This window comes from Pseudorca crassidens, chromosome 9 (genome assembly GCF_039906515.1).
Source record: "Pseudorca crassidens isolate mPseCra1 chromosome 9, mPseCra1.hap1, whole genome shotgun sequence".
NCBI classification, from domain to species: domain Eukaryota; kingdom Metazoa; phylum Chordata; class Mammalia; order Artiodactyla; family Delphinidae; genus Pseudorca; species Pseudorca crassidens.
The window spans coordinates 7,358,687-7,368,780 of record NC_090304.1 but is presented as its reverse complement, the minus strand read 5'-3'; the positions used below and the strand labels follow the sequence as shown (position 1 = coordinate 7,368,780).

The window sequence follows — 10,094 nt, the reverse complement described above, 5'->3', positions numbered from 1 at the left end:
GTCAGAAGGCAACAGCCCAGGGTGGACAGTCAGCTGTGCTCCCAGAGTCCCTGGGTTCCAGGTGCCTCCTGTATCCTCAGCAGTGGCCCCCAGGGGTCACCATTTCCAGCCAACAGTCAGGAGTCTCCTTTTAAGCCAGCGACGGGCAATTTGCAAGCATCACTTTTGCTCTCATTTCTCTAGCAAGAACCCTCTCACGCCACTTTGCTTACTGGTTCTGGCCATCCGGCGTGCATTGGCAACACAGCCATTCGTAGGTGACGAAATAGATTCCCAGGGTGGGGTTGTCCCGCAGGGTCAGGGCCCAGGCTCCCTGTATCAGCCCCCGGGGCCCCTCGGCCTAGAAGATGGAGGCCGCGCAGTGCACGGGCCCGTGGTACTGGGGTGGGGGGCTCCCTGACTTCCCCTTGGGCTCTGTCTGGTTTTGTAGCCAGACTTTGATGAGGTCAAAAGGGGCCAAGCAGTAGGCCTGTAGGGAAAGAAGCATGAAGGGTCTGGGTGCTTTGGACGGGAACAGTCCCTCCCTCTGATCTTAATGGCGGCGGGGGGGAGGCAGTGGGCAGACAGGGCAGCATCTTCCTTCAGAATCTCGCCTGCTCTCAACCTCTCCCACACGTAGTGGGGGATGGGCCAGAGCCCCCTCCCTTAGCATCAGGCCCCTGACAGCAAGGGACACTGCCCCTCCCCTCGGCCGAACTTGCTGGCATGCATGCGATGCTTAAGAAAGGGAGTTCCCTGGCGGTCCAGGTAGGACTGGGCGCTTTCATTGCAGTGGCTCAGGTTCAAAAAAAAAAGGATTCAGTCTTTCAGTCTGTGGCCAAGAAACAGCAGGGGAATGACCCCTCCCCAGGGGTAAGGAGGGCACCTCAACTTCATAGATTCCCCCTTCCCCACCTCCTGCAGGACACCTCTCAGAGGCCCCTGGGTGGAGAAGCACCTCTCGCGAACCCCCAAGCACTAGTGTCCCAGAAGAAGGTGGGTGACAGGGTGGGATCTGCGGGTCCTTGAACTTTATCACCTGGCTGGGGCAGACAGGACACAGATTTGGGGTAATGTTGGTACTGGGGACGTGGAGGGAGGTTGTGGGGAGGGGCCGAGGTGTGGGTCAGGGACACAACTAAGTCAAGGTCAGCTGTGAAAGTTCAGGTGAGAATTGAGGTCCAAGCTGAGGTTAGCATATCATTTATGGACTTATGTGGTTTTTGTTTTTTTCCTTCCGTGGAAGGTACACAAGCTCAGTTCCTCAGCCCTGGAGATGGCTGATGGCGGTGGAGGCTGGCGGTTGGCTCCGGTGATCTTTAGAGGGTGACAGTTTGCTTATTTCCTCCCCTGCAGGAAGGGCAGTGGGCTGGGGTCCGCCCCTGCGAGATGGCTTCCTGATGCCACCCTCCCAGCAGAGCCTGCGGGCAGTGCTGAGCTGAGGGTTGCTCCAGAGCGGTGAGCTCCTGAGGGTGAGAAAATGGCTGGGCGGGCTACGGCCCCTCCCCTTCCCATCCTGTGCCCACAGGGGCAGTGGGGACATCAGACATTGCTGCTCTGTACAATGATGTCAGCCTTAGCTGAGTCAGAAGCAACTTTTGTACACAAGAGAGGTTGTCATTCCCTGCCCCCTGCTACAGAGTCTTCCTCGTCAACTCCACGTGAAAATACATTTTCCGTTCCAAGACCCTGTTAACCAGAGCCGTGCGCTTGGCGGCAAACGGGGCTCCAGCTGGTCCCTGGACCCCATCCCCATCAGTGACCCGACAGGCCCCAGTTCTGCCATCTCTTCTGCTTTCGAGGAGCCAGAGGGGAGGAGGACAGAGGAGCTGGGCCCGGCTGAGCCTGACTCAGGCCACTGAGCCTGGGGGCTCCTTCTCGTCGTTGTTTTTGTGGGGCGCAGGTCTCAGGGCTTGGGAAATATGCAGGCATGAGCCCCACACAAGGGGCAAAAGCAAAGCCAGGGCCTTTTGGGTCTCACGAATGATTAATTCATTGAGTGAGCCCTAACTCTGTCCTTGCTCTCTGCCTTGGGATGTGTACAGGAGCATCAGGGCAGGTGTCGAGCAGAGGGTGACCTAGGGCACTGGCTGGATCGTGGGACAGAGCCAGGCGCACGCCCTCTGCCTCTGAGGTCAGGCCCTCACTTAGCTGGGGATCCCCCCGGTGCCTGGAGGCCCCTCTTCCCTCCACCCCAACCCTCGAAAGCCCAGTCCTTAAGCACTGAGAACAAAGACCAGAACCAAATGATTAGAGTCACTTAATGATTATAACACCCTGAGCCTCTCCCAGCGAGATTTGTGGACAGGCCCCGGGTGAGGCTCGCAGATGGAAGCAGACCCCTCCAGAGGTGGGCAAGCCCTGCCAGCCTCAGAGGGTGACATCAACTGCTTCTCCATCATGTCCTCTTGGCACTGTCTCCCCCCCACCCCAGCTCTCTCTACCTTTTTTGCCCCCTCTGTTCTCCATGACCCTCCCCTCCAGACCTGCAGCCTGGAAGGCCACAGCTCAGCCATCAGGGTCACAGGGAGCAGCCAGGAGCAAGCCATTCTCCCACAGCAACTCGTGTTCCCCTCGAGAAGGCCTGGGGTCTGCAGCCGTGGGTGGCCAGAGGGGGCTGGGAGGGAAAGGAGTGAACTGGCCATCACTGTGTCTGTGCCTGTGTATGTGACCACGAGCACATGCGCTTGCCCCAGTGTGTGCACGTGCCCCCATGCTGCCCCCTCACCTGCAAGAACCCCCCTGTGCAGCTGCCTATGAAGACGTGCGTATAGCTGGGCGGTTGGGCCCGCCGCTCCTGGTGGGAGGTGGCTGTCAGTACCAGCAGGGCGCTGCTGTAGACCCCGAACAGGACAGAGTTGACCACAGCTATGCTGGCGATGGGGAAGCTCATTCCCTTGACAAGCCCAGGGGCTGCAGAGAGACACCGGATGCTAGCTGGGCGGGTGCTGTGCGAGCCTCACCCTTGCCCTTTCTGGGCCTGGCCACAGGGAGGAGGAGGCAGCCTAAGGCTGGGGGTGGCCACAGGGAGGAGGAGGCAGCCTAAGGCTGGGGGTGGCCACAGGGAGGAGGAGGCAGCCTAAGGCTGGGCCTGGCCACAGGGAGGAGGAAGCAGCCTAAGGCTGGGGGTGGCCACAGGGAGGAGGAAGCGGCCTAAGGCTGGGGGTGGCCACAGGGAGGAGGAGGCGGCCTAAGGCTGGGGGTGGCCTCAGGGAGGAGGAGGCGGCCTAAGGCTGGGGGTGGCCACAGGGAGGAGGAGGCGGCCTAAGGCTGGGCGTGGCCACAGGGAGGAGGAGGCGGCCTAAGGCTGGGGGTGGCCACAGGGAGGAGGAGGCGGCCTAAGGCTGGGCGTGGCCACAGGGAGGAGGAGGCGGCCTAAGGCTGGGGGTGGCCACAGGGAGGAGGAGGCGGCCTAAGGCTGGGGGTGGCCACAGGGAGGAGGAGGCGGCCTAAGGCTGGGCGTGGCCACAGGGAGGAGGAGGCGGCCTAAGGCTGGGGGTGGCCACAGGGAGGAGGAGGCGGCCTAAGGCTGGGGGTGGCCACAGGGAGGAGGAGGCGGCCTAAGGCTGGGCGTGGCCACAGGGAGGAGGAGGCGGCCTAAGGCTGGGGGTGGCCACAGGGAGGAGGAGGCGGCCTAAGGCTGGGGGTGGCCACAGGGAGGAGGAGGCGGCCTAAGGCTGGGCGTGGCCACAGGGAGGAGGAGGCGGCCTAAGGCTGGGCGTGGCCACAGGGAGGAGGAGGCGGCCTAAGGCTGGGCGTGGCCTCAGGGAGGAGGAGGCAGCCTAAGGCTGGGCGTGGCCTCAGCTCCGCTTTGGGGGCATTTAGCTACTGCTCAGCCCCCAGTGGCCCCAGATTTGGGTCTTCTTTCTCTCTTCCACGGGCAGAGCTCTGTGGGCGGGGAGGGGAGAAGGAAGCTAGCACCGACTGCGCAGAGGTCTCCCGCCCCTAAGCCCCCCAAAAAGCCGTCACCCACCGACTCGTGGCGGTAAGTCTTGACCATACAATCAATGATGCCCCGATGTGTGGTCTGGGTCTGCAGCCGCACCTGGACAGGGAGGACAGAGCAGGTGGGCAGGCTGGGCATCCTGCCCAGCTCATCCCTCGGCCCCTCTGAGCGGGCTGCCCGCAGGGCAGGAGAAGCGGGAGAGAGGCTCCGTCAGCCAGGCCCTGCTTTCTCCCTGATGTCTGGTTCAGGCGACGTCTTTCATTCCTCGGGTGCCTGCCCTAGACCACCTTTACAGTGTCAAAGGGGTGTCCCAGGACCAAGCCCAGAGCTCCTGTGGTGACAAGAAGGTGCTATGAGTGAGGACCCTCGGGCCAGGCCGAGGAAGCAAGTTTGTATCCAGAGGGGAGCGGGATTCAGGCAGGAGAAAGCGGGGCAGGGCTTGCCTGCCAGAGTCCAGAGAAATGCCAGCTGCCCCTTGCACCCTCCTCCACTCCAGGCACTGGGCTGGGAAGGTGTGGGGACAGGGGACAGCGGAGACAACCCTGGCCCTGCCTGGAGGGCGCACAGGCAGAAGGGAGGAGCCGACCCCAGATGCCCAGTGTCCTCGCCCAGACCTGACACCCGAGCATCTTGCTGACTTATCTAACTGGGGGGCTCCGGGGCTCCTGCCTCGCTGCCAGCTCTGTTCCCTCCTTCTGCTGTCCAGGGCAGGGCCTTGATGCAGGACCGGCCCTCCCAGCGCTCTGCCCTGTAGCCGGCAGTGCAGAGCTGGGGGCCCTTAGAGAAGTCTTTTTTTTTTTTTTTTTTTAATTATTTTTTTGGCTGTGTTGGGTCTTTGTTGCTGTGCGCAGGCTTTTCCAGTTGCGGTGAGCGGGGACTACTCTTCCTTGCGGTGCGCAGGCTTCTCACTGTGGTGGCTTCTCTTGTTGCAGAGCATGGGCTCTACGCGTGCGGGCCTCAGTAGTTGTGGTGCACAGGCTCAGTAGTTGTGGCTCGCGGGCTCTAGAGCTCAGTCTCAGTAGTTGCGGCACACGGGCTTAGTTGCTCCACGGCATGTGGGATATTCCCAGACCAGGGCTTGAACCTGTGTCCCCTGCATTGACAGGCGGATTCTCAACCACTGAGCCACCAGGGAGGCCCCCTTAGAGGAGTCTTACTGGCACCAGGGGAGGAGGTCCCAGCCCCCAGTGTCTCCCCACCTCCTGGTCCTGCCCTACATAGTGGATGCTGGTCCCCGACCTTTCGGTGAGGTCACAGCCCCGGGAGGCAGGTTCGGATGTCTCTTTCTTCAGAGAGAAGTGTCACCTGGATGCTGGATTGGGTCCACAGCACAGCTGGCCTCAGGGCACGTTGCCAGGTAGGGCAGAGGCCCAAAGGGGAATGCAGGACAGCAGGTGAGGTCAAAGGTGAACTTCCTTTCTGAGCCCCGGAGAGTGGCTCCGGCGGTGCAGGTGAGTCTGGGAGAGCACTCAGCATGGCACCTGGGCACTTGGCAGGTATCCAGGTTGTTGGGGGGCAGCCTGGGGACTGGGCAGAAGCACCCGCCTCTCCTCTCCTCTCCAGCAACTCCCAGGAGGCTCCAGGACGGCTGGCTCTGGGTGCTCCTAGGCCGCCAGGACTTTGGCTTCAGCTCCTCCTACGTCACCCACCTTCCCCAGGAAATGACCCGTAATTGGGGTTACTATGACGGAAGGAAGAAAAGTGTCTCACCAGAGATCCAGCCGGTCACAAACTCCTCCACGGGCACTGTCTGGCAGGGGCGGGCACTGGTGGCTCCAGCAGAGGGGACGCTGGTAAAAGTGTAATTCCACCCTCCCCCTGACCCTGGACTGATAATCTGCTACTAATGTTTAACCCTGGGTGAGGGCCCAGTGCCAAGACCAGGACAGGAAGGGAGCCAACGCAGGCGGCCTGGTGGCCTGGAGCTGTGCAGAGCGTGAAATCTCACAGGGCAGGGAGGATGGCCCACGGTGGCCTGACCCCCCTTGCCGGCCAGCAATGGCCTCGCAGTGTGACTAGGCCTGGCAGCTGGGCTCAGGCCCTGGTGGGACCCCTCCAGGGCTGCCTCAGTCAGCCAGGGTTTAAGGAGCCAGCCCGGCCCGGCCCAAGCAAGGCCCGCGGCAGTGGGGCCTGGCCACGGGGAGGCAGGCCCAGCAGAGAGGAGTGACTCACCAGGGCCCAAAGCCACCTTCTCCAGGGGTTGTTTACGACCGACTCCTCCGCGTGTGTCAGAAACAGCCTCCCTCGCCTTCCCCTCCCCATGCCTCTTTCCGGGGTAAGGCTGGAGACTCGGTGTACAAAGGGTGGTGTGTCTGTCTGCCTGGGGGTGACCAGGCTATGACTTCCCACTTCTCTTCAGACAACAACCCAAACTGACAGGACAGGGACCTGAATCCCTCCCTTGCTCTCTGCTTCCTTAGACCAACTGCCTCTGTCGCCATTTCATTAAATAAGTGCTATAGCATGAATGATTTTTTTAAAAATAAATTTATTTATTTATTTTTGGCTGCGTAGGATCTTCGTTGCTGCGCACGGGCTTTCTCTGGTTGTGGCGAGCGGAGGCTACTCTTCGTCGCGGTGCACGGGCTTCTCATTGCGGTGTCTTCTCTTGTTGCAGAGCATGGACTCTAGGCGCATGGGCTCAGTAGTTGTGGCTTGGGGGCTCTAGAGCACAGGCTCAGTTGTTGTGGCACACGGGCTCAGTTGCTCTGCGGCATGTGGGATCTTCCTGGACCAGTGCGCTCGAACCCGTGTTCCCTGCATTGGCAGGTGGATTCTTAACCACTGGGCCACCAGGGAAGTCCCAGCATGAATGATTATTCCACTCACCCTTTTGCTCTGTTATGAGCTGAGTATGGTTAAATACAGTTACTCTTTGTTTTGAAAATGCTATTTTGTATCATTTAAACATTTGTTTCCACTTTGCTGTACACCAGAAACTAACACAACATTGTAAATCAACTATACTTCAATTAAGAAAAAATTCATTGCCTCTTTTTATAAATCAGATGATTGCTCACCTGTTGTGTCTTCCGTTAAGTGTCTGGTACTTTTATTTTTCCTACTCTGTCATCTTTCTCTGCCCCAGAAGGGGGGCAGTGTACATGGAGTGGAAGCAGCACAGGCTTTGGCACCTTCTAAACCGGGTTCCAGTCTCAGCAGCCCCGGGCAGCCTGGTGATCTGTGACCAGGCACACACTTTGAGGTTCTCTGCTCCCATGTCATTTGGGAGGCTTGGGAGGTCATTAAAGGGGGTTTCCAGGTGTTGGTGTTGTTGAGGAAAATAATCGATACACAATGTATAACAGGAATTGAAAAGAGTTTTATTTGAGCCAAACTGAGGACTAGAGCCCGGAAGACAGCCTCTCAGGTAACTCTGAGGGACTGCTCCGGAGAAGCATGGTTTTCGGCACAGTTTTATGCCTTGTCAGAACAAAGAACAGCAAACAAGTCAGGGAGACATTCCTTCATGGTTTCTAAAAAACAGATCAGCACGTACATAGAGCGTCAGTATGGCCTTGGCGCCTGGGAAGTGAGACTTATCATCGAAGGAGCACCAGCATTGGCATCCCAGGAAGAGAGGCACTTAATCTTCTATTTATTTATTTGGCTGTGCTAGGTCTTAGTTGCAGCCTGCAGGATTTTTAGTTGCGACGTGTGAACTCTTAACTGCGGCATGCGAGATTTAGTTCCCTGACCAGGGATCGAACCCGGGCCCCCTGCATGGGGAGTGTGGAGTCTCAGCCACTGGACCACCAGGGAAGTCCCTAATCTTTATTTTTAATGTGGACATTCTTTGCTTCTGGTCAATGCGCCCTTTTCTCTAATGATTAAAGCAGATGTACAGTGTATGCTTGGTAGGCCACAAATAGGCTGTTCCAGTTAGCATCACGTTCAAGTTAACTCAGGTATAAGCCATAACTCAGGTATGAGCCATAACTCAGGTATGAGCCATAACTCAGGTATGAGCCATAACTCAGGTATGAGCCGTATAAGCCATAACTCAGGTATGCGCGTTTCCTTTGTTAGTGTCCACATTCAGGACCACATCATCCAGGCCACGTTTCTGACTTTCTCTGGCAACCTCACATCGATTCCTATGACGTAAGGCCCGGGAGACAGCAGTGGTGGGGATGTGGTGGCAGGGTGGGATGCACACATGCTACCGGAACACGGGGCAGGACAAGGGGGCAGACCCGTGGATGCAGGCAAGGTGCTGACTGCAGGTTTGGCTGCAAACGCAGAGAGAATGGCGGCGTACAGATGTACCACGTTCTTCACATCAACAGCCATAAAATATTCCGTCAGATTTCTATTCTCAGGAATGCTGGGAAGTTGGGGCCTGGGGTGGGGTTGAGGAGGAGGGGGTCTTCTCTCAAGGGCACGGAGATCCAGGGCTCAGGCACCACTGCCCAGAGAAAGCTGTGAAGTCCCCAAACGTGTCACCAACCCCTGGAGTTGCCTTGACCCCTCCCTTTCTCTCAACCTCACCACCATTCCGTGAGGAAACTGCGTTCATGTTACCTTCCAAACGGATCCCGAATCCAACCCCTCCTCACCTCCTCCACTGCTACTGCCCTGGCCCACAGCCATCATCACCTCCACTTGGATTCCTGTCCACAGCTGGCCTCCCTGCCCCCACCCTGTCCCTCCCACCCACCCACTTCCCCTTCCAGTCTGTCCTCCACAGCAGTCAGATGACACAGTTGAAACTGAAGTAGACCATGTCTCTGCCCTGCTCCACACCCTGCAATGGCCCCATCCTGCTCAGACTCAAAACCAAAGCCTTCCAGGGACTTCCCTGGCGGTCCAGTGGTTAAGACTCCACGCTTCCACTGCAGGGGGCACGGGTTCCAATCCCGCTCGAGGAACTAAGATCCCGCAACCCACACGTCGCCATCAAAAAAAACCTAAAAAAACAAAAAGCCAAACCCTTCCTAGGCTCCAGGTGCCCTCGAGGTGCCACCCTGGCTTCCTTCTCTTCTTCCAACAGGCTCCCGCCCCCAGGCCTTCACCCTGGCTGCTCCCTCCTCCAGTCAGCCTCCTCTGGCCTGGGCTCAGACATCGCCTGCGCAGTGAGCCCGCCCTAACTGGCTCGCTGAATACTGCCATCTGCCCCACCTGCCCAGCATTCCAGGTGCCCCTTCCCTGGCCCAACCTTTTCTTTCACTCATCACCTTCTGACACACTATGCAATTAACTTGTTGTCTGTCTGAGCAGGGATCTCTGGCTGTTTTGTCCACTAATGTTACCTTAAAGGCTTAGAACTACGTGTGGCACAGTGTAGGCAATGAAGGAGAAATGAATGCGTGGACAAGTGAGGGAACAGCATTAGTGAGCTGCCCTGCAGCCAGCCCTGGGTCTCCAATTCTCTGTCCCCATCTCCAATGGGCCCCAAAGAATGTAAAGTCCTCCAAATACCCCCAACCTGCCCCTCCAGATCTCTTACAGCTCTTAGTTTCCCATCAAATGCCCAAGGACCAGCCCTGCTGATGCTTCTCCTCTCCCGCTGCTGCCAAAGCAGAACACATCCACCCCCACCACATTCTCACGGGTAGACAAGTTCTAGGAAGCAGGGTTCCATCTCTGGCCCCCTCCCCCTAGAGCTACCCAGGGCCCTTAGGGCTGCCCCCAAAGACCTTCCCGAGTACTGGTCTCTCGCGGAGGGCTGGGCTGTTATCCTAGCTCTGCAGCTCGTTCTCTCCTGAGTGATGCTGGGCAATCCCTCTGTGGGCCTTTACTGTTTGCAGAAGTAAAGGACCAGCCCAGCAGATTGCTGAGTCTAAGGCCTCTTGGCTCTAAAGGCCTTCAGGCTGCCCTGTCACTTCAGAATGGGTCCCACTCTCTTCTCTAATCCCACCACACCTCCCCAGTTCAAGGGAGACCCATTGCCACTCCCCAGAGGCTGGCAGAAGGGCAGCCCCACCCCTGACTAGCTCTTCTCCAATCCTCCAGCAAGATCCACCAGCTTGACCCTCTGTCTGCCGGAGCAAAGCTCCGATCTTGACATTCTGTAGCTCACGGCCTCCAAAATGGCCTCACTGTCTGCTAAACACACCACAGCCCTACCCCTGGTGTTCATGCCTGCCCCTCCAGCCCCGCCCCCCGCACCAGGTGCACCCCCACCTTCCCACCTGCTGTGCTCTGATGGCCCAGGGCTTCCCTGGTG

The 10,094-nt window shown here is 58.4% G+C and overlaps 1 protein-coding gene across 1 annotated transcript; it reads right to left on the bottom strand.

Moving 5' to 3' along the window:
* Window positions 1-208: 208 nt before the first annotated feature.
* SLC25A45 (solute carrier family 25 member 45) lies at window positions 209-6,292 on the bottom strand. The gene is given in 3 exon segments (XM_067751481.1): window positions 209-469; window positions 2,708-2,892; window positions 3,949-6,292. Coding segments are annotated over 3 exon segments (561 nt in total). The 5' UTR covers window positions 4,064-6,292.
* Window positions 6,293-10,094: the final 3,802 nt, after the last annotated feature.